This window comes from Neolamprologus brichardi, chromosome 9 (genome assembly GCF_056152115.1).
Source record: "Neolamprologus brichardi isolate AB-2024 chromosome 9, ASM5615211v1, whole genome shotgun sequence".
NCBI classification, from domain to species: Eukaryota; Metazoa; Chordata; class Actinopteri; order Cichliformes; family Cichlidae; genus Neolamprologus; species Neolamprologus brichardi.
Genome location: NC_142112.1, coordinates 15368484 through 15395802, shown reverse-complemented (window position 1 = coordinate 15395802; position 27319 = coordinate 15368484). Strand labels below are relative to the sequence as shown.

The 27319-nt window shown below is 40.2% G+C and overlaps 1 protein-coding gene and 1 pseudogene across 1 annotated transcript; one reads left to right on the top strand and one right to left on the bottom strand.

The window, feature by feature from the left end:
* Positions 1-99: 99 nt before the first annotated feature.
* On the bottom strand, positions 100-27319 carry LOC118455477 (protein NLRC3-like). The gene is made up of 10 exons (XM_087845995.1): positions 27238-27319; positions 12753-12890; positions 12567-12668; positions 11822-11891; positions 10232-10460; positions 8292-10095; positions 7643-7816; positions 4231-4404; positions 1388-1434; positions 100-1215 (listed from the first exon to the last, which is right to left on the bottom strand). The coding sequence occupies exons 2-10, from the start codon at positions 12839-12841 to the stop codon at positions 689-691; spliced, it is 3216 nt and encodes a 1071-aa protein (XP_087702121.1). The 5' UTR covers positions 12842-12890; positions 27238-27319; the 3' UTR covers positions 100-688.
* Positions 13444-14380, top strand: LOC148101286 (uncharacterized; annotated as a pseudogene).

The following is a 27319-nucleotide window of genomic DNA, read 5'->3' as shown; positions in this document are numbered from 1 at the left end:
TCAAATTGAAAAAGAAAAAACAACAAATCTAATGTCTGTCAGAAATTTCACCAGGACACTTTGTGATAGTTTTCATATTTTATACAAACTAAAGTGATACACAACATATGCAAACATATGCAACATTGGAAAAACACAAGACTACTTTCAAATCAGGATTGAAGCCTTTGCTGTTTATTAGATAAGCCATATGCATTATGATCCCTCAAAACAATAATATTATGGTTACAACTGCATTTAAAACTATTGGGCCAATATTTTCAGCTTATATGGCTGAAACATTTTCAAATTATGAGCTTCCAACAATGAGTGAAACAGTAAGAGCATGTGGAGACTTTGGAAAAATCCCATTAAGAAAGAGAAATCAAACATTTGGATTCATTTTAATGAGCTCAGGCTTGATGAAAATGCAGAGGAGCTGGTTGTGAACTGAGCTTCAGAAAAACACAACTAACCAAAAACCAAGGCAGAAAAAAAACCTATGGATCCTGGAATAATGGTATCTTCCATCTTTAAAGGACTGAAGAGGAAGAAATTTACAAGAAATAATTTCGAACAGTTTAAAACATCAACTGAATCCATGAATCTGAAAACGTGTTTCTGAGTGAAAGAGACAGACATGTACAGACTGAACTACCTGTTCAACAGTCAGTGTTTCTCTAACAGGAGGACACTCTTTACACTCAACTCAGCACAGACACACTGAGGCACCCATAAAGACTTTTAATCCAGGATAAAGAGGTTCAGTGAATGTGGTGTTGAAGGTGTGGAGATGGATCAGAGTGTCAGAGGAGACTCTGTAGAAGGACAGAGTGCCAGCAGGAGAGTCCACATACACTGCTACTCTGTTAGAGACGGAGGAGGAGGAGGTTGTGGTGGATACGAATTTGGTATCGTGACAAACATAAATAGGACCAGCATCAGAGCAGTACAACCTCCAGGAATGATCATTCTCTCCAAAATAACAGTCATTGCTGACTCCTTTCCTTCTTATTCTTCTGTGACTCACTGTTATCCAAACCTCTCCTTTCCACTCGACCTCCCAGTAACAACGACCGGTCAGACCATCTCTACACAGCAGCTGATGAACATCAAATCTGTCTTCATGATCAGGATATGACTGAACCTCATGCACATGTGTCACCTTCCTGTTGTTGTCAGACAGTTTGAGGTTTCTGTGTACTGTGTTTGTGTCAATTGTGAGTTGACAGGAATCTGGTGGAGAGAACAAACACAATCCAGCTGCAGTTATTGATCCATCATCTGTTCACTGATTGACACTTTGATGCCTCCTGACATCAGAAATGTGAATGAGTGATGTGACAGTTTGAAGATGGTTGAATGTGTGCTGCTTTGTTTTCATGAATCACATTAAAAACACACTTACACTTCCTCAGACCTGGTCTCAACCACTGGACTCCAGCAGGCTCCACCCTGAAAGGAGGAGGGGGGTCAGACCAGCACAGTCTCTTTCAGCATGCACACATCGACATTACATCGCTGTCATACACATAATGTTAGACACTGATAATGGAACAGTCCAACAGTTTCACAAATACACTTCAGTCCCAACAGTTTCTCCCTCCCAAAGCATAACATTTTACGCTAGGTGAAAAATTGTCAATATGTTAGGCTTCCGGGCACCCAACACGTCCCCATGTTAGGAGATCGGAAAAATGAGGAAACATGAGAGCTGTTTGGAATTAATCTACGGGTAAGGTATAGGTAAATACCGGAATTGATGGCTGCAGCCAAGTCTCTGTGAGTAGTACAATGCTGCTGTCCTGTACATTCTTGTTGACTGCAGTTTGTAATCTCAGTTTGTCATTTTTGTTGGTTATGGACCTGACGTTGAAGAGGAAGATACTCGGAAGCGGTGGCTTAAATGGTTTTTTCTTTAGCCGTGCTAGTGCAGCCACGCTTTTGCCTCCTTTGTTTATGTTTCCTCTTTGGCTTACCGCTGGGAAGAACCAACCATGGAGACCCTGGAGTTCTTATTATGTCCTCCGGAATGCCATGGAAGTGGTGATAGTCCGACATAATGTTCCTTGCACAGTGTAAACTCAAAAGGTCCTGACAACTGTAAGTGGAATCCACTTGATGTATAGTAATAGAAAACACATACACCCACACATATACATATGGAAAAAGTAAAAAACAAAGCACCGAAAGTGAGGAGCAGTGAGCCGCTGCGTCTGTGTGTGGCAGCATCTTTAAATTTTCTGTTAAGTAGACTGAACTCAGTTTTTATCAACTTGTTATTAGAACTCAGTTTAAGTAAGTTACCAGTACTTTTCATCCAAAAAGTCAATTAACCCAGTTTATTTGAGTTGTCTTAAATTAGAAAAACTAAGTAAGATGGAAATTTTGCTTCTCAGTGCGGAAGGACAAAACAATATGGTTTGAAAATTCCATGTCACTGCTTTCCTCCTCTCTGACATAGATCAGTTCGCATGTTCATGGTGCACAGGTTTTTTTTCTTCTGAAATATGATGAGCAAACCTGGAGAAGCTTCACCCTTATGAACCTTTATAACATTACATATTCTTAAACCCTGTATTTATGTTAAGGCTTTTTTTATTGCTTTTGAACATCTGTAGCATCTATTAATGTCAAATCTAGCCTTTTTTAACAACATAAGCAATCTGCTTTTATATTTAATGAACATTTCTGTTTAATTACATGTTAAATAACAGCAATAATAATAATATCAATAGTGTTTTTTATTAAAACAATGTGTTTAGATACATGTTTGGTTGTGAAAGTGCAAAGCCATAAACTAGATTAGTGGCCTGTTAAATAGTTAAAATCTACATTGGCCTTGGTAATTCTCTTCTCTATGGTCTACCTCATTAATCTCTTTTACAAGGTGTGGGGGCAATTCCTGAAATACTTTTTCAGCCTTCAGGTTGAGAACCTGACTTCCAGCATTACTCAGTAAATCTCTCCCCCCCCTTTTTTTGTCTTTTTTTAAAGTTATTTGTGTGTTTGTTTTATATTGTTTTGTCCTGTTGTATTTGCAATAATGTTTTTTTGTTTGTTTGTTTTTTGTTTCTGTTTTTTGCTTCTTCATTTTTTACCTGGCCTAAAGGATAGGGCTACTGTATGGTATGTCTAGGGGATAAACTGGTAAAAGCAATTACATGATTTGTGAATGTGTCATTAATCTGTATTCTATTATTTCACTTCAAACAATCATTGTGAACCCTACTTGCTTGTTCTTCAACAATTCTGTGTGTATCTGTTTTTCTTTGATGCTTCAGTTTAACCCATCTAACCCTAAAAATATCTTTGAGAAAAAAAATATAGTGGAAAAATATAGTAAAAAAAATGCTAACAGACTACTGGTAACAGTTGCATTTAATGAATTTGTGTGTAAGCAAAAAAAAGTAAATTAACACAAATTGTTCTTTTTTAATTTAGTAGAACTTGATATTTTTATCAGTAAGTAAATGATTAGTATTTTACCAACAAAAACATCCAATTATTCTTAGTACTGTGTATTTGCAATGAATAAGTTGTCTTAATGTAGATATGTTAACTAAGCTTTACTTAGTTTTTTTGAGGCAACGAGTTGCATATTTTTTTAATGTCTGGAAAGTAATTAGATTTTACAGTGAAGTGGTTAAATTAATAAATTAGTTTGGTACTAAGTAATTAAGTAATGTACTGCATTATTTTAAGGAAATGGACAATTACTGTGTAATACATTACTGACCACAACACTAATAATGATAATAATTTATTGTTGTTTTTCTCTTATCATCATTTTAATCCCCACGTTTTCCTCTGCTCAAATGCGTTAATTGTGGACTGAACATAAATGAGTACCCTCACATTGACTACATGCAGCCACATTTAAACCTCTCATATTTTCTTTACCAGCTCTGTTTTGTCAGATTTTTGTGTTTAAGTATCTTTTCATTTTCATGGGATTTCGTACTCTACTTTGTATGCTGTATTTTTCAAAACAAAGTTTAAAAAGAGGCAAAAGCACAGAAATTTATTATTTGTCCCAAACAGACTTGAGGCTGTAATTGCTGCCAAAGTTGTTTCAACAAATTGAGCCACAGCTGTAAATAATTATAGTTAAATAATTAAATATAGATAGAAGTTTGCTGTGTGTTTGTTTATGTCACATCTGCATGAAACAAACACAAATTAAAGAATTAAATTATTTAAAGAAAATGTTTTCAGCTTTTCCTCCTCTATCAGACACTATTCCCATACCTGAGAGTGTCGAGTCTCCAATTTGGATCCTTCAGTCGAGACGAAAGGAGCTCCACTCCTGAGGCTACCAGATGATTGTAGCTCAGGTCCAGCTCTCTCAGATGGGAGGGGTTGGAGCTCAGAGCTGAAGCCAGAGAAGTACAGCCTTTTTCTGTAATCAGACAGCCTGATAGACTGCAGACAAAAGTAAACAAACAAAAAAAGAAAAAAACAATCCATCTGTGAATACTGCACGTAAGGATTGTTTTATTTGTTCTTCTCATCTCCAAATACAGGGCCATCCATCCATTTGACTAGATAAGACTTGTTATGTAGTCAGATTATCAAGGGGGTGGCTATAGCTCAGGAGGTATAGCAGGTCATCTGCTGATTGGAAGGTTGGTGGTTCGGTCCCTGGCTCCCCCAGTCTGCATGCCAAATATCCTTCGGCAAGATACTAACCCCCATTTGCATCCATCAGAGTATGAATTTTAGAAAACAGTGCTTAGGTGAATGTGGGATGTTGTATAAAGCGCTATATAAAAGTTAGTCCATTTAACACTATTGTTTCAAGTTTAATTATCTAATTCTACTTTTTGGAAACACTAAGAACCACAATTTTAACCTGCAAAAGTGAATATGCTATTATTGTTTCTTTATGGCCTGATCATTAGGGAAATCATGAGAAAAGGATTTTTATAAACTCTGAATTTAAAAGGAAACCGCAGGTTTACGCGGCCACTCAGGGGCTCACTCAGTGAGCTAAACTTCCTGGCAGCCTACAGGTGTCTCGTTCACGAGTTCACTCTTGCTGCTCCTCTGTCCAAGGACGGTGCGGAGTGGCTGCTTGGCTCTCAGGACGGACCTTCGGGTCACATCCCTTGCTCAACCTGCTGTTGCAGGCTGTGTCCCCTGGTGTGTTGCCCGTGGTTCGCCGGTTAACGAGCCAGTCGGAACTCACTGTGTCTGACACCTCAGCCAGCAGGTGACAGTTCTCCATCCTCCACCATCCTCTCCCTATCTAGTGTATTGCCCGCGTGTCATGGGTTTGCGCGGCCAGCAGGGGTCCCAGTCAGTGGTGAGCTACACTTCTGCTCCTGATGTCCCAGCCTCGGGCCCTGGGGATCAGCTGGAGGCCTTTGAGGACCAAGTGGCCTCTCTCAGGGCTTGCCCTCCCTCCGACTGCCCCCTGACTTTCAGCCACCTCCCGTGTCTGCAGACAGTGTGGGGCAGTTTCTCTGCTCTCGGGATGGGCCTTTGGGTTGCATCCCGCAGGCTTTTCCCTGACGTTCTGATCAAACTATCACCGGTGTCATGTTTGCACAGCTGTTTTAACTAAGCCCGGGAAGAGTGCGGCTACATCTGCAGCCTGTTCGCAGCTCAGACACAAGCATTTCACTACATGTTGTACTCATGTTGTGTGATTGTGTATGTGACAAATAAAGTTTGTTATAAGGCACAACTTGTTGTTGTGCCTTATGATCCGGTGCACCTTATTTATGAAAACAGACCCATTCAGTGACAGTGTGCCTTAGAGTCCAGAAAATGGGGTAATAGAAGCTATTATGGGAGAAGTACAATCTCTTTTTCAATGCCTGTGTCTCTGTAATCTTACTGCAGCATTTTGGAGAAACTGAAAACTTCTGTGGGAGCATTTAGAAGATAATGATTACCGTCAAAGTCAAACCTCAAAGTAACAAATGCTCAAACTGTTTTTTCAGCATCACTTTGAGAAAAAAACCTTTTCAATTTTAGCAGGAATATTTTCAGAACAGTGAAGTACCTTTAGTGTTGAAGAGGCAGATGAATAACTAAACATTTGACACTGAGCAGGAAAGTGGTGGTGACACAGCTGGAGAACCACAGACCATACTGCTACTGACATACTAAGAATTTAATTTGCTGGTGGTTCAAGTGAAACTTTGCTCTCAAAAGCAGATGTAGATCACAGTATAAAATAAGTCAATATGTAAAAGTTTGCAATTATTGCGCTGAAAGGTTTAAGCAACACAAAACGCCACATTGTGTTGTAACAGGAAGTAATACATTAACACAATGAAAGCAAAGATTACAGCACATATGTTATTAAATCTTCTCTACCATAATGAAACACCTATGGGAAGGACTTACACAGTAAGACAATAATTTATACTACCATTCACAGCTACAGCCAATTTACAGCCATCACATGACAAGAGTAGCCAGAAAGAATTCACACAGGAACAGGGAGAACATGCAAAATTGCTTTGTGGCCCCAATTTATCTGAGGCAAAAACATATCGATTCTCAAGGTGGGATACAAAGGTTAAAATGGTAAATGGCCTGCATTTGTATAGCGCTTTACACATCCAGTCATCCACCCATTCACACACACATTCACAAAGCGCACTGACAGAGGCAAGGCTGCCAGACACTGGCGCCACCGGGCCCTCTGACCACCACCAGTAGGCAACGGGTGAATTGTCTTGCCCAAGGACACAACAACTGAGACTGTCCAAGGCGGGGCTCAAACCGGCAACCTTCCAATTACAAGGCAAACTCCCAACTCTTGAGCCACGATCGCCAATCCTTAAAAGGAGTAACCAATGGATACGCATAGATTCCTATATAAAGACACAGAGGTCATCGGTTATGGTTAATGGCTATGTATCGTAAATTGATAAACCGGACTAAATTCTGCAAAAGACAAAAGAGCACTTTATCTGTTTCAACTTCATTGCCACAGGATCAGATATGGAAAATGTTTCCTTTATTATATTTAGTGCCTTGTTTTGTGTAATTTTTGACCTTTCAGAGCAATTTGTTTGTGTTATTGAATGTTTTTTTTTAATTTATTTTATCCATTTTTACAATTGATAGGTGCTGTTGATTTCTTTTTTTTACTGCCCTAAGGTTTTGTCAATACACAGGTTATGCTTTTATTTCTTGTGCTAAAAACATCAAGTTTACAGTAATGAAATGTTCTGTTATACAAGCATGTTATACACACAGGTTCATAGTCAATGATTTAAATAAAATGATGTGAAGATGAATAAATAAAATTTGTAAATCAGAGGCTAAGAGTCTTGGTCGTTGTGTCGTTGGGCAAGACACTTCACCCGTTGCCTACTGGTGGTGGTCAGAGGGCCCGGTGGCGCCAGTGTCCAGCAGCCTCGCCTCTGTCAGTGCGCCCCAGGGTGGCTGTGGCTACAATGTAGCTTGCCATCACCAGTGTGTGAATGTGTGTGTGAATGGGTGGATGACTGAACGTGTAAAGCGCTTTGGGGTCCTTAGGTACTAAATAACGCGTTATACAAATACAGGCCATTTACCATTTACCAATTAATATAAATATGAATAATAGGTCAATTTGGAATTTAACAATGTTTTTCTTTGATCAATAATATAATCCAGATTATAAACATAAATTAATGAAAAAAGCTTTAATTCTTACCTGAGAGTTTTCAGTGAACAGCTTGGACTCATCAATCCAGCAGATAGAAGCTTTACTCCTGAGTCACGCAGGTCATTGTTACTCAGGTCTAGTTCTCCCAAACTAGAAGACAGGGAGCTGAGAACTGAGCACAGATCTTCACAGCTTCTCTCTGTGAGGTTACAGCCAGGCAGTCTGAAATTATATTTGTGATCAAATTAAATAACTTATTTTCAACTTGGAAAAAAGAAAGAAAACAGAACTTGCTTCAAAATATCACAGTTACACCAATGTATCTGTTAAGCAAGTGGAGATCGAGTACTTTTAGTGATTACAGATCAATACCCACAGGCATCTATACTTTCCTAATTAGAGTAGGAGTGATTGCTGTTGCTAGATACAGTTCAAAATAATCCTTAATTATCACATACTGAACCTTGATGAACCCACCATTCATCCTCTGTTAGAAAACAAGTTGCCTTAGCTCTTTCAAGGAATTTTTAAAATAATTTTCTTTTTACTTATATTAGTTTTTGAAGAGTTAAAGAAAAGCTCTGGGTCCACTTTGATAAAGGTTAAATACACAAATGTTTTAGAAATGCTAAGACTTTCTGTTGCTATAAACCGTACTTGCATAAACATTTCAACGTGTATATAGATGCATACATACAGAGCTTTGTTGGAGACTTTGACCACTGGCAGCAGCCTCAGAAGAGCCTCCTCTGAAGCAGAGTATTTCTTCAGGTCAAACACATCCAGATCTTTTTCTGATGACAGTAAGATGAAGACCAGAGCTGACCACTGAGCAGGAGAAAGTTTATTTTGGGAAAGTCTTCCTGATCTCAGCGACTGTTGGATCTCTTCCACTAGAGAACAATCATTCAGTTCATTCAAACAGTGGAACAGATTGATGCTTTTCTCAGCAGACAGATTCTCACTGAGCTTCTTCTTGATGTACTGAACTGTTTCCTGTTTGGTACTTTCCGTCTCTGTCAGAAGGCCTCTTAGGAGAGTCTGATTGGTCTGCAATGAAAGACCCAGGAGGAAGCGGAGAAACAAGTCCAGGTGTCCATTTGGACTCTGCAAGGCATTGTCCACAGCACTCTGGTAGAAGTGTCTGCCTGCAGATTCTTCTCTTCTTTCAGACATCTGGGATGTAATTACTTGTTCTACCAGCAGATTGACTCCAGAGTTGATGAAGGTCAGATGGACATGAAGAGCAGCCAGAAACTCCTGAACACTCAGATGTATGAAGCAGAAGACCTTGTCTTGGTACAGTCCTCTCTCCTCTTTAAAGATTTGTGTGAACACTCCTGAGTACACCGAGGCTGCTTCGATATCGATGTCACACTCTGTCAGGTCTGATTCATAGAAAATCAGGTTTCCTTTCTGCAGCTGATCAAAAGCCAGTTTTCCCAGAGACACAATCATCTTCCTGCTCTCTGGACTCCAGTGTGGATCTGTCTCAGCTCCTCCTTCATACTTGACCTTCTTCACTTTGGCCTGAACCACCAGGAAGTGGATGTACATCTCAGTCAGGGTCTTGGGCAGCTGCCCTCCCTCTCTGGTTTTCAGCACATCAACCAGAACTGTAGCAGTGATCCAGCAGAAGACTGGGATGTGGCACATGATGTCAAGGCTTCGTGAGGTCTTAATGTGGGAGATGATGGTGCTGATCTGCTTCTTATCTGTGAATCTCTTCCTGAAGTACTCCACCTTCTGTGGGTCAGTGAACCCTCTGACCTCTGTTACCCTGCCAAGACATTCAGGAGGGATCTGATTGGCTGCTGCAGGTCGTGTGGTTATCCAGAGACAAGCAGAGGGAAGCAGTTTCCCCCTGATGAGGTTTATCAGCAGCACATCCACTGAGGAGGACTTTCTAGGGTCAGTTAGGATTGTAGTTTTGTGGAAGTCCAGAGGAGGTCGACACTCATCCAGACCATCAAAGATGAACACAACCTGGAAGTCTTCAAAGTTGCAGATTCCTGCTTCTTTGGTTTCAGTAAAGAAGTGATGAACAAGTTCCACCAAGCTGAACTTTTTCTCTTTCAGCACATTCAGCTCTCTGAAAGTGAATGGAAATATGAACTGGATTTGCTGGTTGGCTTTGTCTTCAGCCCAGTCGAGGGTGTATTTCTGTGTTAAGACAGTTTTCCCAATGCCAGCCACTCCCTTTGTCAGCACTGTTCTGATTGATTCTGATTCTGATTCACGTGAGTCTTTAAAGATGTCTTCTTGTCTGATTATTGCTTCAAGACTGTCTGGTTTACTGGATGTTGTTTCAATCTGTCTGACCTCATGTTCATTGCTGACATCTACAGTCCGTCCCTCTGTGATGTAGAGCTCTGTGTAGATCTGATTCAGAAGGGTTTGGTCTCCTGCTTTAGCGATCCCCTCAAACACACGCTGGAACTTCTTCTTCATGTTAGATTTAAATTCATGCTGATGCCACTGGAAGTTCCGAGTGCAGGTTTCTGAGTGACACACACACACACAAAATCGAGGATTCATCACATATGTTGAATGTATTTTTTTCTATTACTTGAAATATTGTTGAATGTTTTAGCATGTTTTTTTAGAATGTTTTTTTATTTAGAGAATAATTCTCACTTATCAGCAAATGCTCAGCAAACTTATTCTGCTTCATTCTCTTCAGGAAGTCCACTGTAATCATCACAAATGCTTCTCTGCTGCTTGTACTCTGTTCTTCATCCACACTCTGTAATACAGCCTTATCCTCACATTGACTCTTAAAACATTGTAGGTCATCTGGACTCAGACCTTTCTGGATCTTCTTCAGCTCGTTTTTCACAAAAGAGATTATTTTGTCCTCCAACATCTGGAACAAAATATTTTATGAAATACCCCAAAACTGTTTCTCGGAATCAGTTTAATTAGGCTCAACATACACAAAACCTCAATGAAATTCAAACCCTTGTTCTCTATAAGAAGTGGGGCAAGGCAAAATCCACAGTTTCTGAGAATATTTTCCATATATCTATCCCTTTATATTGTTCTTAAATCTTAATGTTGTCACAAAGTTATGTCTCATGTTGTTCTTAAGAACACGTCTCTCTACATCTGCATAATTCTGGATATTATGGAGCCTTTATCCAATCTGGTGAAGCCAGAGATTTTCCACCTCAGTGTTACTGCACCGTGCAGTGTAATACCTTTATGCCCTTTTCAGTAGTATATTTTTTATGATCCCACAGCATGTGGCAGATAATCCATATAGTACATTGTATGACCATACATTGTTATTCGGAGCTGAGGAGCTGTTTCTCTTGATAGTGCCCTAAACTTTGAAATACTTATCAGTATTATTACTTGGTGATCATATTTCCAGCTACATAATATTAGTTATTATTTCCCACAGATAACACTACTGCTATTCTTGTACAAGCTCTGGTTATATTCCATATGGATTATTATAATTTTATCCTTTCTAGATTACCACACAAATATCTCCATAGACTTCAGCTGGTGCAAAATTCAGCTGCATGTGTCATTAATAGAACCCATTACTACTGCTCTTCAACCACTTCACCGGCTTCCTGTGAAATATCTGCTATCTGCTTCTTACTTCAAAGTATCTGCATAAAGTCACACCTCCGTATCTAATCTTCAGCACATCTCCACTCCTTCCTGTACTCTGACATCATCCTCCTCTGCTACTGTTATTTTCCCATCTGCTCAAATTACCCTCCAATACTTTCAGCTGAGTGTCCACTGGAACTTTCTTTAACACCACTTTCACAACATTAATTACACATATTTTTAAACTTGCCTTTTCTGATTCATTTTATGCAGTATTCACTACAATACTACCCAATACTATGTAGTATTATGTAGTATGTTCTCTTTCAAGTGGTATTAGCCATACTGTGATTTTATTATTTAATTGCTTCTAAGGTATACTCAATTCTTGAAAGGCGCTTCTAAATAAAATGTTATTTTATTCCATTTATTTATTTATTTTGGCCAGCCCAGCTGCCAAAGTGTACCATTTGCTTTTTTTCCCCCAAAAAATACTGAGGCATACTTGATATTTGCCACTGTTTTTGCAGTTTAGTGGAGGCACAAATCTGACCAAAACATTCTGTTCAAAGGGAAACTCACTCAACCTTCTGAGCCAGAACCCAGCATGAGTTCTATGAACAGAATAGATGTAAAAGTAATATTTGTATATGTACAGACCATAAATATGGAGTCCAGGGGCTGCTGGGCAGACTGACCACTGGGAACCTCTGAGCTTTCCTGGTCCACGCTGTGGATACATCATGAAGACTCAGAATAATACAACAAAACTAAAAAGAAAAACTCGCACTTGATAATGATGGCTATTAAAATATGAAAAGGTAAAGAATCAGTATCCTCAAAGAATTTGCAATAAAATTTTGACATTTTTTGTAGATATTATCGAGAAACTCAGCAGTCAAAGAGAGGAAGAAGAGTACCACTGATTCCAGTGTTTTTTCTGTGTCTTGAATGTCACAGAAGACCACTTTCTTAAACAGAGCTGGCTGCTCTTTTTGCTATTTTCACTAATTCATCCAGCATGAATGGTGATCATTTCGTGTCAGATGGGCTATAATGTTTTGGGGTTTTTTGCCTCTGGTCACTTACAGATATTTCAAATATTAACAAGTCGACTGCTTGCTTTTATTTATATACGTAAATCTTTATCTCTTATATCCATAGATAGATAGATAGATAGATAGATGACCAAATAAGGCAGTTACTTTCTGCTTTAGTTTATGTTTGAATTAAATGTTTTTTCACTTCGCGTTTGCTGAAGTGGATTTTCAGTTCTTTAGAAATCAAAGGCTTCTTTTTAAGAGACAGTTTAAATGGGATTGAGGGAATGATTTGTTTGCACTGCAGATTATATACAACAACACCAAGCAGTTAAATCGAAGAGTTCATGCAATTAACAGCTCACATTTTTGCTGCAGACAGAGGCTGGGGTTTAAATTTAATGCCCTCATCTTTAGACTTGTCAGTCATTAAGGACTCACAGCTGGGTTCACATCCAGGTTGGTTCCTGTGAATAAAGATGGAGCAGTGATGTGAGTGCTGGGTTGTGACATGGAGAAGAGTAATGGAGAGTTAGAGATGGTCATCTCACCTCTGAGCTTTGGTCTGGCTCTCATATTCCCCACACAGATTGGGTTTAGAGGGAGGGACTCCCTCCTCTCTGTACTCACACTGATCCATGCTGCTGAATTCACATCCACATCAGCTCACATACACTTTCTACCTTCACCTGTAGAGGAAACACAAATCATTCATGTGCACATCAACAGAAATCCTCCTTTCGATCAGCTGCTGCGGTAATAATATTTAAAACATATTTTGAAAATCTGACCATCAGTAATTGTATTTATTTATAGCATTTTTTCTGTCTCATGGTACGTGGAGTGGTTCTTGTGTAGAGCTCTTTCAAAATGCTGTACACAATTAGTCTCATTGACTTGAGCCCTTTATGTGTCTAAGCACCCTCTACCAGACATTCACACTCTGATGGATGCATTGGAGAACAACTTGGGGTGAGTATGTTCCCCGTTCGCTCTCTCTGCGGTAGAGTATCACTTCCTTTTCCTGTTTCAACACACAGTGGTGTTTTGAGTAGCTTATCTGCATAGCAATTTAATTAAAAACTTTTAGATACCTTCTTTTTTCATAGTATAATCTTCATGTGCTTCATCCGAAGCACACTCTCTGTGTACTCACTCCCTAACTTATAGCCAAAGTATTCACCCACTCTGTCTTTACTGTTTCGCTAGCTTAGCTTAGCTTGTAGCCGACTCGCTGGCACCATGACCTCGTCACCTGTCCCTCCTGCACTTTCCTGCTCATTGTGTCAGATGTTTAGTTACTCCTCTGCCTCCTTTAGCAATAATGATACTTGTAACAAATGTAGCATATTTGCAGCTCTGGAGGCCAGGATTACTGAATTGGAGACTCGGCTTCACACCCTTGATACACCTGTAGCTAGCCAGGCCCCTGTAGCTGGTGCAGCCGAAGGTAGTGTAGGCCCCGCTAGCTGTTCTCCAACAAACCCTGTGCAGCTGGGGAAAGAGGACGGCTGGGTGACGTTGAAGAGGAAGCATAGTCTTAAACAAAAGCCCCAGGTACACCACCAACCTGTTCATGTGTCTAACCGTTTTTCCCCACTGGGCGACAGACCCGCCGGGAGTCAAACTCTTGTAATTGGTGATTCTGTTCTGAGACATGTGACGCTAGAGACACCAGCAACCATAGTCAATTGTCTTCCAGGGGCCAGAGCAGGGGACATTGAGGGAAATTTAAAACTGCTGGCTAAGTGTAAACGCAAATTCAGTAAAATTATAATTGGCATCAGCAGTAATTACACATGGTTATGTCAGTCGGAGGTCACTAAAATCAATATTGAATCGGTGTGTAACTTTGCGAAAACAATGTCGGACTCTGTAGTTTTCTCTGGTCTCCTCCCCAATCAGACCAGGAGTGACATGTTTAGCCACATGTTCTCCTTAAATTGCTGGCTGTTGTCCTAAAAACAACGTGGGCTTTATAGATAATTGGCAAACTTTCTGGAGGAAACCTGGTCTTCTTAGGAGAGACGGCATCCATCCCACTGTGGATGGAGCAGCTCTCATTTCTAGAAATATGGACAAATTTATTAACCATCCCAAAGTGTCTGTGAAGGTTCTCAGTCATCCAGGTCATCATAGTCAAAGGAGCTTGCAAAGAAAAGCGTCTGGACTTCTTTAAGTTACTTGAAGACGTTTCACCTCTCATCCGAGAGGCTTCTTCAGTTCTAAGGTCAAATGGTGGAGAGTCCCAGATATAAACCTAGTGGGAGTGTCCCCCCACAGAGGGACGAAAGGACCCCCTGATGATCCTCTAATCGCCTGAGCCAAGGTGTGGAACTGGGTGTGGGTCCCAATCAGCCAGAGTTTCGGGTGAGTTCATTGTGAAACCTGGCCCCACCTTATCATGCGAATTCCTGAGGTCAGATGGCCCAGGGTGTGAGTGGGCGTTAAGGCGTCTGGGAAGGGATCTCAAAACTGGATTATAGATGGCAGAGAGTTGGTGTCGTAAACCACCGCCTCTGTTCAAAGATGGTCGCTCACAGTGGACATAGATGGCTTCTTTCACTCCTCTTTCAAACCATCTGTCCTCTCTGTCCAAAATGTGAACATTGGCATCCTCGAAAGAGTGTCCTTTATCCTTAAGATGCAGATGGACAGCTGAGTCTTGTCCTGTGGAGGTGGCTCTTCTGTGTTGTGCCATGTGCTTGTGAAGTGGCTGTTTGGTCTCTCCAATGTAGAGGTCTGGGCATTCCTCGCTGCACTGTACGGCATACACTACAGATTACCATACAAAGATCACTACTCTCCTCAGTGACAACAATACCTACGAAGCCTTAAAGCGAGACCCCACCAGCAGCTACAAAAAGAAAGTTATAGCTTGCCTTCAAGACTTGGAAAAGGACAAAATCATTGACCGCCTTACTTATCACGCCTTTACCCAGGGGATGCCATACCCTGCATTTACAGACTTCCAAAAATCCACAAGGAAGCTGTCCCACTCAGACCCATAGTCAGTAGCATAAACTCAGCCACTTATAACATTGCAAAACACCTTGCTACCATCCTTGCTCCTCTCGTGGGGAACACCCCACACCACATCAAGAACTCCACCGACTTCACTGACAAGGTCCAGAAACTTACCCTGGATCCAGATGAAACCATGGTGTCCTTTGATGTAGTCTCTCTCTTCACGTGCATACCCACCACGGAGGCCGTGGAGACTGTCAGAAAACGACTACAAGAAGACAACTCCTTGGAGGACAGGACCAACTTCACACCCGATCAGATTTGCACACTGTTAGACCTCTGCCTCACCACTACATATTTCAAATACAACGAAGGCTATTACAGACAAAAACATGGCTGTGCCATGGGCTCCCCCGTGTCACCTATTGTAGCCAACCTTTACATGGAGGAAGTGGAAAGGAAGGCTCTTGGCTCTTTCAAAGGAAGAGTACCCAGCCACTGGTACAGATATGTAGACGACACCTGGGTCAAAATCAAGACACAAGAAGTGGAATCCTTCACTGCGCACATCAACGCTGTGGATAAAAACATCAAGTTCACCAGGGAAGACACAAAGGACGACTGTTTGCCTTTCCTGGACTGCGCTGTGCACATTGAAGAGAATGGCAACCTCAACATCGAAGTTTACCGGAAGCCCACACACACGGACCAGTACCTCCTGTTTGACTCCCATCACCCTCTGGAACACAAACTTGGAGTAATTAGGACCCTACACCACCGGGCAGAACATGTTCCCTCTAAGCCTGAAGGGAAAAAGAAGGAACACACACATGTAAAGGAAGCACTCAAAACGTGCGGCTATCCTAAATGGGCATTCTTAAAGTCAGCAAAGAGGAATGCCCAGACCTCTACATTGGAGAGACCAAACAGCCACTTCACAAGCGCATGGCACAACACAGAAGAGCCACCTCCACAGGACAAGACTCAGCTGTCCATCTGCATCTTAAGGATAAAGGACACTCTTTCGAGGATGCCAATGTTCACATTTTGGACAGAGAGGACAGATGGTTTGAAAGAGGAGTGAAAGAAGCCATCTATGTCCACTGTGAGCGACCATCTTTGAACAGAGGCGGTGGTTTACGACACCAACACTCTGCCATCTATAATCCAGTTTTGAGATCCCTTCCCAGACGCCTTAACGCCCACTCACACCCTGGGCCATCTGACCTCAGGAATTCGCATGATAAGGTGGGGCCAGGTTTCACAATGAACTCACCCGAAACTCTGGCTGATTGGGACCCACACCCAGTTCCACACCTTGGCTCAGGCGATTAGAGGATCATCAGGGGGTCCTTTCGTCCCTCTGTGGGGGGACACTCCCACTAGGTTTATATCTGGGACTCTCCACCATTTGACCTTAGAACTGAAGAAGCCTCTCGGATGAGAGGTGAAACGTCTTCAAGTAACTTAAAGAAGTCCAGACGCTTTTCTTTGCAAGCTCCTTTGACTAACCATCCCAAAGTGTGACTATCCAGAGTTGGAACCAGGAAGCAGAGTTGCAGTTTTTCACTTCTCTCTGCAGCTTCTCTCCTCTTGCTACCCCCCCCCCCCCAAAAAAAAACCCCCATCTCTATAGAGACTGTGTCAGCTTCCAAAAAGACAGAAAACAAACTAAAAGCCAGCAACAAACAACTTAAACATAAAAAATCTCAAAGAAAGAACAATACAGTATCCACATCTGAACCAAAGAATAAAACAGTGAAATGTGGATTATTAAATATCAGGTCTCTCTCCTCCAAGTCTCTGTTAGTACATGACTTAATAATTGATCAACAAATCAATTTACTCTGCCTTACAGAAACCTGGTTGCAGAAGGATGATTACATTAGTTTAAATGAATCAACACCCCCAAGTCACTCTAACTACCAGAAATCTCAAAGCACAGGCTGAGGGGGCGGTGTGGCAGCAATTTTTCACACCAGCCTATTAATCAACGAAAGACCAAGGCAGACTTTTATTTATTTGAAAACCGGATGTTTAGCCTTGTCCACCCCAGCTGTAAAACTCAAAAACCAATCTTATTCGTTATCATCTATGTGTCACGGTCGTGGCTCGGTGACCCAAGGTTTTGAGTTTCTTGTGTCTGAGTTTTTGTATTATGATCTTAGTTCTCTTTGTTGCCCCAGTTTATTAGTCTAGTGTCTTAGTTTGGCTTTCTTGTATTCTCTTTAGTTTTCTGAGTATTTAGTTAGCCGCCCTCTGTGTCTCCTTGTCATTGTACTCTGTGTTTCTTAGTTGCTCTGTCTCCCCTAGTCAAGTCTGTGTCTATGTTACATTTCCTGTTTTATTTTGAAGGTCTGTGTCCTACGTGAATGTATTGAGTTTTGCTTCCCTTGGGTCTCGTTATGTCCGATTTCTCCCAGCTGTGCTCCCCTTCTGTGTCTCCTTCCCCTCGTTATTTCCCAGTGTATTTAAGCCCTGTGTTTCTCTGTGTCAGTGTCGCAATATCCCTCATGCTGTGCGTGAGGCTCCCTGTATTTCCTGGTGAGCTTTATATTTCGTTTTCCCAGTTTAGTTTTTTGTAACTTGTGATCTGTTTTTCCAGCAATAAAGCTGTGCTTTTTGAGTTTATCTCCCGTGTCCCTGTGAGTTTGCATTTGGGTCCAATTCTTGCCTGCCACACAGCTGAATCATGACACTATGTATGTATGTATCATGTAGATGCTAAAAATGACAGCCTCAACATGGCATTTAATCTGTTTAGACTCAATCGGCTTCTCTCAAAATGTAAAAGAACCCACCCACCACTTTAATCACACTTTAGATCTTGTTTTAACATATGGGGTAGAAACGAAGCATTTAACAGTGTTTCTGTTACCCAGTGTTAATTTGGTTATCTGATATTGTGTGATATTCAGTGTATATATGTATATATCTATACTGGGTGTTCAGTTATAAAATGTTCTTCAATGATTTTGAGTTTTTGTTATTGCTATTGGTTTGCGGCTGCTTTACGACAGTCGACTGTGGTAGTACATCCTAGCGGGAGGGGCTATGAGCACAGCTTGTAGCTGTGCCAGAGAGCAAGCTTGGGTCAGCTAGCGGGAAATATCTCCTTCTGCAGTAGCCTTAAAAAAAAGACTATTGTTCGTTCTCCTGCCAGGTAAAAATCTGTTTCGTATGTATATTATACTATTCCATGTGTTATCATGTGTTTGCTATGATGTGATGTGTAGTAATGGTTATTAAGGTGCTAATCGCTAATTGGGGATAAGCTAGCAAGCTCGACAATTAGCCGCCATGCTAAGCGGACGTTGGTAGCCAAGTTCGTATGTCACTGTGGGGTTACGAGCTCACGTGGCTTGTAGCTGTCCCAGAGAGCAAGCTTGGGTGAGCTAGCGGGGAATATCTCCTTCTGCAGTAGCCTTAAAAAAAAAGACTATTGTTCGTTCTCCTGCCAGACGCCTCGCTGCTGTGTTGCCTTACTACTGTGCTGTCTCGCTGGTGCCATTAAAGGACCAGCGGCTGCCAGCCATTCATCCATCCGGACCTCGATTATTTGGACCGAAGTACTCACACACACGCCCGCACTCAGTGCCATACGCTCTCTTTATTTTGCTGGCCAGCTAACACCATTGTTTTTTTTTCTTTTTGCATTCACAAAGACTATCCAAAGACATTTTGGTTATTGTCAAATAGACACTCTCTGATTATGGACTGAGGAGGTTGTGGTGTTACAACCCCAGGACTGAGAAAAAAGACTCTTTATATAATAGCCACTTCTTCTAACTTGTCTCCTGGTTAGAAGAAGTGGCTATTGATGAAAATATTTTCTTCTTGTCTTTGTCTACATTGTATCCCAGGGAAGTTTTAAGTTGTTCAGGTTGAAACATTTGCACTTAGAGTCGGTTAAGTTTCCTTTGATGTATCAGTGTCAAGCTGATGTTTAAGAGGGTATGTTAAGGACGGATGTGCTCCAGTCCATCAATCCTTTAAAGTGCTGGACACCTATGGTAAATTGCCATCAGACCCTAAATAAATTGTCCTCTGCTGTTATCCATATTGCTTCACTTATTCTTTGGTGAGTAGATGTATTGGTTACAACTAAAAGCAGTAGGAAAAATTGGCGCCCGAACGGGGACTGGAGCGCATCACTAACTTTATCCTGAAGCCCATGCACAGACATCTGTGAATTCATCTACTGCTTTTCAGAGAGAGACAATGGAGTTTTGTAACAGGTATGGTTTTGATCCAGAGTACACTGTTTTGTTAAAAGGGGTTAAAGCCAAGATTAAACTACAAGAGGTGCAAAGAGCATTCGCTTTGCTGGATCACGTTGTCAAAATCCAACAAATAGATAGTCTCCCTGACACTATTTTGTGTCAGTTCACTGAGTCCATTACCCCAATGCTCTTAGATGGAGAACATTCAGCAGATGGGGAGTGTTGGGACCTCTTCCTCTACACGTCACGCACACTTTAAGTTTCGATCAAACACTCTACTTAGTTTCACTTTCTGCCTGCAGCTCATATTCTCTGCAAAAGCATGCAGTTTCCTGTCAGCCTGCGACCTAGTTTTACACCCAAGTCTGGGCCACTCATAAAACAATCTAATCAGCAAATAAGCATTAATAATATATATTTATTTCTTAACACAGATCATCTGCAGAGGAATGGCTTATTTGAAGAGTTTCAGTCAGGTTTTAGAGCTCATCACAGCACAGAAACAGCTTTAGTGAAGGTTACAAATGATCTTCTTATGGCCTCTGACAGTGGACTCATCTCTGTGCTTGTCCTGTTCGACCTCAGTGCAGCGTTCGATACTGTTGACCATAATATTCTATTAGAGCGATTAGAACATGCTGTAGGTATTACAGGTGCTGTGCTGCAGTGGTTTGCTTCCCTTAGGCAGCATCATTAGAAGACGGCATACATTTTCACTGCTATGCTGATGACACCCAGCTCTATCTATCTATGAAGCCAGATAACACACACCAATTAGTTAAACTGCAGGAATGTCTTAAAGACATAAAGACCTGGATGGCCGCTAACTTTCTGCTTCTTAATTCAGATAAAACTGAGATTATTGTACTCGGCCCTGAAAATCTTAGAAATATGATATCTAACCAGATTCTTACTCTGGATGGCATTACCTTGGCCTCCAGTAACACTGTGAGGAACCTTGGAGTCATTTTTGACCAAGATATGTCCTTCAACACACATATTAAACAAATATGTAAGACTGCATTCTTCCATTTGCGCAACATCTCTAAAATTAGAAATATCCTGTCTCAGAGTGACGCTGAAAAACTAGTTCATGCATTTATTACTTCTAGGCTGGACTACTGCAATTCATTATTATCAGGATGTCCAAAAAACTCACTGAAAAGCCTTCAGCTAATCCAAAATGCTGCAGCAGGAGTACTGACAGGGACTAAAAAGAGAGAGCATATTTCTCCTGTTTTGGCTTCCCTTCATTGGCTTCCTGTTGAATCCAGAATTGAATTCAAAATCCTGCTCCTCACATACAAGGTCTTAAACAGTGTTGGGGAGTAACGGAATACATGTACCGCCGTTACGTATTTAAAATACAAAATATGAGTAACTGTATTCCGTTACAGTTACCGTTTAAAAAGGTGGTATTTAGAATACAGTTACTTTGTTGAAATAAATGGATTACACGGCGGTACTTCCCTGTTTCATATTGTGGCGGGTCAGGACTGTTTGGGTTTTGTTTAACAGCTACGTTCTGTTGTTCCACGCGGCAGCGTTACGGTTGCCATGGTTACAGGGTGACGCTCTCTCTCTGCGTGTTTCCTGGATGAGAGAGGCGTTTTTGTTGTTGTTGTGCTAAGCTAATAGGCAGAATGCTACCGGTATAGCGCTAAAGAATGTAGCATCATAGGCAGTGTAGTCCGTGCTGCAGGGAGAATGGAGTGCCATACCCGTTATGTGTCCGTGAGTGAGGGAGGGAGAAAAAGGAAAAGTACGAGCTGTCATCGAGCAAAAACGGGAGCTGGAAGCATGTAAATATAATAATAACCACTGCAGCCAAGAAGAGTGCCTGACGAGCCCAGTTGTAAGTAAGCTATTAAGACTCGACTGTACACCGTGTTCGTGTTTTCCTCCAAAAACAATAAGTTCCGTTGGAGCAGCCTTTCAACGCCTCTCTCTGTCTTCCGCTAGCAAAGTTGACCCAGACAACAAAGTAAAGCTAGTTTTCAGCTATGAGCCCGACACAGAACCCACCGTATTAGCCAGAGGTCCCTTTACTACGGTTCGGAGCCGCGGACCTTCAGTAACAGTAATAAATCACAGCAATAGTACATTCATGTAGTTATAACAGCATGATAATATATTAAGTAATCCAAAGTATTCAGAATACGTTACTCTCATTGAGTAACGTAACGGAATACGTTACAGAATACATTTTGGGGCATGTATTCTGTAATCTGTAATGGAATACATTTTAAAAGTAACCTTCCCAACACTGGTCTTAAATAATCAGGCCCCATCTTATCTTAATGACCTTGTAGTACCATATCACCCTATTAGAGCACTTTGGGAGACAGCCACTATCTCTACTTTTAAGATCAGGCTTAAAACTTTCCTTTTTTCTAAGGGCTGGACCAGGTGACCCTGAATCCTCCCTTAGTTATGCTGCAATAGACGTAGGCTGCCGGGGATTCCCATGATGCATTGAGTTTTTCCTTTCCAGTCACCTTTCCCACTCACTATGTGTTAATAGACCTCGCTGCCTTGAATCATATCTGTTACTAATCTCTGTCTCTCTTCCACAGCATGTCTTTTATCCTGTCTTCCTTCTCTCGCCCCAAGCGGTGGCAGCAGATGGCCGCCCCTCCCTGAGCTTGGTTCTGCTGGAGGTTTCTTGCTGTTAAAAGGGAGTTTTTCCTTCCCACTGTCGCCAAAGTGCTTGCTCATAGGGGGTCATATGATTGTTGGGTTTTTCTCTGTATGTATTATTGGCATTATATAAATAAAATTGAATTGAATTCAAGGATACTTGGCTTGTAGACCTTGAGTAGCCAGGAATCGAACCATCATGGCACCAGTTTTAGCTGCTATGTACCTCTGTATTTTAAATTTTCTTGTCATTAGCAGACACATGTAAATGACCAGTTGGAGTTGCCATGGAGTTGAGCTGTGTCACATTTACAAAATCCCAAAATCATATGAATGAAACCTCCGCTAACAGGTTTTTTACTGTCTCTGTACAAACTGATGCCTGAAGCCTATTTTTTAACCTTTATTTATACATATAGTCTCATTGAGACCCAATGTCTCATTTGCAAGAGAGACCTGTTCCAGACGAACAAAATGAAAATTACAACAAAAAGCCAAGTCTGTCTAATATATACGCAGTCATATTAAAAAAGAAGAACAAGTTCCCAGAGATGATTTTACAAAAACATTGCAAACCAGCTATCTGAGAAATGAATCTTTAATTGAGGTTCATGAATTCATTGTATATTTGAGTGAATATTTATTTTCAATTTAATTTAATTACATATTTTGTTTAGCCTGTGCTGCATTTTGTTCAACTAAAGTTGTTTAAAATATGCCAAGGAATATTTTAATTAATTTAACACAGATCATCCTCTATATGAAAGCAAAGGATGAACTGCTGAGGAAGAAAAAAAAGATTTTCTCATTTGTCATTAGAATTATTATTATTTTTATATTACATCAGTACATTTTGAAAGCAGAAATATTAGAAACTACAACAGCACAAAGATCTCAGCAGGATGTTTGGGAAATATTCCAGTCATTCCCCTGAAGCTGGTTGGCGGACTAAGTCAGTGCTTTATCAACAGATCCTACAGCTTGTAATATGAAAACATGTTCAGCAGCTCTCTGTTCTCTGATATGGAGAACACACTTCTAACTCCTGTCAAATCTGATTTAAGCTTTCAGATCCAGATAAAAACTAACAGACTTGATCTGGTTTTGGATTTCAGATCTAAGCCTCACATGTTTCTGGTCCTGGGAGTTAAACACAACAGAGCAAAATTGTCACAACCTGCAGATTCCTTCTCACAGACTCCTGTTTGAAGATAAGGAGCCACATAAAGCCACACAAACAGACATTAGATACAGAAGGACTGGCAACATAAAGGGAGCTGCTTATTGAGAGGAACCCAAGAAAGCAGAACACACAAGAAGCTCTCTTCACTGTCTCACATCATATTCATGAGAAAAGGATTTTCTTTATGATGATGGGTGTTTTCAGTCAAGGAAACATTCTTCTACTGAAGTTTAAACTAGAAAAACTAGTAACTGCATGCAGCATAGTTTTTAGCTTGAAGCACGCCTTATCGTTGTGAAGCATCAACAGTATCAACGTTATTTAACAGAGCCATAAAAACACTAACACACATCAGGGATTTGTTTGGTCATACATTTTATGATTATATATCAGATTTATTGTACTTTAAGTACATTTGTATTTCTAAAGTTCCTAAAGACAAACTGTTAAAGGAGGAAACAAATTAAACTTACAGTTTCTTCAAACACACACACGAACAACAAGCTCCACTCCACACCTCGACACTAAACACAGACACACCGGTGAGCTGGAAGGAGGCAGGACTCCACGTGAAACATGACAGTTGGGAAGAGGCAGAATTTCAGAAGACTTTCAGACTGTTTAACTTTGTGTTTAGAGATTTAAAGTGGCCTCAATCTTGTCTCATTTCATTCCCTTTTCCTCTGAGCAGTTTCTGTTCTTAATTTTTAAAAAAATGTATCTTTGTCCAAATTCATAATTATCATCCAAGTTCACAAAAAATATTCAGATTTATTACCTCAGTGTAAAAAAATCAACCTAAGTAGGTAGTGACAAATAAACTCTTTTTCATGTCCGTCATTCAAAGTGATAGAAGCAGTTGTTAAACTCTGAAAAACAGCATCTCTGAAAAGCATGGACAGATGGACTTTATACTCTAAGTTTCATATGACTTGACCACACACTGATCATGGGAAGTCGTTTTTCTTATCTCATGAACTTTGTCAAGACCCATGAACAATCCAACAGGACTACATAAAGATGGTGATCAGGATGAGAATTCAGAAAACTGTTGATAGAAAAAGATCTAGGAGCTGCTGAACTATTAATAACTCTCTGTTGAAACTTCTGCAGAAATAATATTAAACGACAACAGCACTGGTATGTACAGTGAACCCCCCTGTAATAAAAACACAGAGATATAAGCTTATATTCATGCAGTCATTAAAACAGTATTTTTTGGTAGGAATACCAGAGGAGCATAACACCAGCTGCTGGTAGACCAAGCAGTTGTCTGAGACTGCAAGACCAGGCTCACTAACCTTTGCACTGCCTGGATGCACTCCAAGAAGGCTTATGACTCAGTTCTCCACAATTCTGGATCGTGGAAGGTCTAGAACTGTACAAATTCAACAGGACCCTGAGAAACTTTATCTGAAACTTAATAGGGATGTGGCGAACAACCAAGGCGAACAACCAAGGTGTGTGTGTGTGTGTGTGTGCGCGCACGCCACACCTTCATGTATTCACTCCAGAAATATGCCGTCTGACTGCTCAGACTGAGTCTCAGTCAGATTAACATTCACATGCTGTGTTAGGATGGTTACTCAAAAAGAAAATAAAGTATTACACATTACTGGTTTCTTAAAAGTAATGCAGAATGTTACTTAATTACTTACGGGGGTAAGTAGATTTTTAAACCTGGGCTCAAAAACAGAGGTGAAAGACTCTTTTTTTGGTAATTCATCATATTTAGACTGCCCTTTCACATAAAACCTGCCTAATCTGACTTCCAGCTCTAGTTGACCAGTACAGGTTTGCTTTAATTGTGTAAATACAGTCTTATTTACTTCTATTATTGTTGGAGGTTCACTTCATAACAGAGGTTTTTATTTTAGTGAATTTTGAAATTCAAAATAATAAATTCTACCCTCTCTTTAGTCTAATCGAGTTCTGCCTGAGATCCATTTCAGTTCTCCTCTCTCTCTAATCCAACTTTCTTCTCATTGTTGCTTAGATTTTGGTCCAGAATATGCTGCTTGAGGGCAACATCTCCCCCACCCACTGCAGTGGAGAGTCAGTAAAACATATTTGAAGCAGACAAAACAAACGATTTTCTCTTTTGTTAAATCACGTTGTTTTTCTTTTGTTTTTGTTTATGATGACACAGAAAATCAGACATGATCAACCAGCAGTTTTGAACACACTAGAAGGGAGGAGACAGAACTTTGGCTGTGATTTGTATTTTATCATGATTTGGATTAAAATACAACCTTTACCAACATTGACTGGTTATGGGTGAGGATACATATAAAGCAGACAAACCAAGAGCACCTATAATACAATCAGAATTAATACTCTAGACTTTACTGATAGAAAAAAAATTAATGTGCAGATATCAGTTATTTACATCACATAATCAAATGAATTGATGGACACAGACAAAGAAGTATATTATAGATATCCAGATAAAATTTTACAATAGGTGAGAAGAGTAGTAGTGGATCCTGAGCTGTTCATTTAAGTCAGCATCAGTTTGCTCCTCTGTCTTTGTGAGAAACAAAAAAAAAATGCTTTGTATGATGTCCACCATCAGTTTCTGTGATGCCTTAATCAGAAGAGGAATGTTTAACTGAACACTTCCTCATGTCTGAGTGTGTCACAATGTGTGTGTGTGAATATTAACCAAGGTATAAAAATGTTATTCCATTGAATTCCGTCTGTTTTTAAATCCATTATTCTGTTATGATGAATAAATCTTAGTCCTTGTTAAAGAAAAGCATGAACAGGCGTGGATAGCAAACCTTGATCTTTTGGACACAACCAGCTGATCTATGGTTCTGATCTTAAGTCCTGAACATTTCCAACAGACTAAGATTCACTGAGTGTATGATACAGAAGGATAATCAGTGCTGAGTAATGTTTATTTTTGATTACTTGAGCTTCTGATTGTATCTTGTGTGGTGACTTTAACCATTACATGAGTATACCTACTCTAAAGAGACAGACGTTTCACAGAATAATGTACTGGCTGCTGAGCACAGACTGAAGGTGAAAAGACTCAGTGGGCCTCTGGTCTTATCTAAGAAATAAAATTCACAAAGGGACAAAAAAAACACCAAAGACCATCTATGTACAGTTATTTTGTGTTTAATTTAAAACAACCTACATAATTTTAACATTCATTAGTTCAACTATTTATTTCATCTAAATGTACCATTGAGTGACTATATAAATGCATTTGATATAAGATTATTGACATTAGCTGGCAGAGGTCAATGCCAAATCCAGGACAACTGACTCAAATAACATCAAGCAAACCTTCATTCAGACTGAAAACTGTTCAAAAGGAACAAAATTCAAAGTGTTTATAAACAAGAAGGGGAAACACACAGGCAAACACGAGAGACCAACTATTAAAGATTAAAACCTTCAAACGCTAAAAGAAGAAAACTCAAACTCAGATCCACTGATTAAAACACAACATTTAAAGTGAACATGACCGCAATACAACACAAAACAAGTCCAAATACTTTCCTGCACATTATGTATGACTGAAGTCACAGCCTCCATATGAAGGTATATTAAGGTTCAGGATTTTTCAAAAATGCTGTAAATGTTAATGGTGTTTGTAAAATTCTATATTTTCTTTAAATGAACTTTGTTTGCAGTAACCCTGAACTGAGCTGGAGTTGCTTTACTTTTTTCAACGTCACTTCAGTAAAACCTGAATGTTGACTTCTTAAGAACGAACCAATTTTATCTGATTGTTTCCAGTTAAAGGGAAAAACAGTGTCCGATGGGTCTAAAGTTTCATACAAATCCATTTAAGTTGTTTATCATAGAAACAAATGTTCCACTGCAGAGTTACTGACTGATAATTAGTGTGTATTCAGTCGGTCAATCTCTAATCATGTGGATTTGTCTTCAAACACAAGAGTGATCAAAAGTTTGTCCTGAAGTAAGAGCTGAACATCTGATCCAAACATTACAGAGCAGAAACAAATAGTAAAGTTGTTAAAGGAGGAAATAAAGCAAACTTACAGTTTCTTCCAACACACACGCAAACAACAAGCTCCACTCCACACCTGGACACTAAACATGGACACACAGGTGAGCTGCTTCC

Coding starts and splice junctions, on each gene's coding strand:
- LOC118455477 (XM_087845995.1), bottom strand. CDS start 12,841: ATGGATCAGTGTGAGTACAGAGAGGAGGGAGTCCCTCCCTCTAAACCC. Junction 12,669..12,752: donor AGCCAGACCAAAGCTCAGAG/GTGAGATGACCA, acceptor CTTTATTCACAG/GAACCAACCTGGATGTGAAC. Junction 4,405..7,642: donor TGTTCACTGAAAACTCTCAG/GTAAGAATTAAA, acceptor TTTTGTCTGCAG/TCTATCAGGCTGTCTGATTA.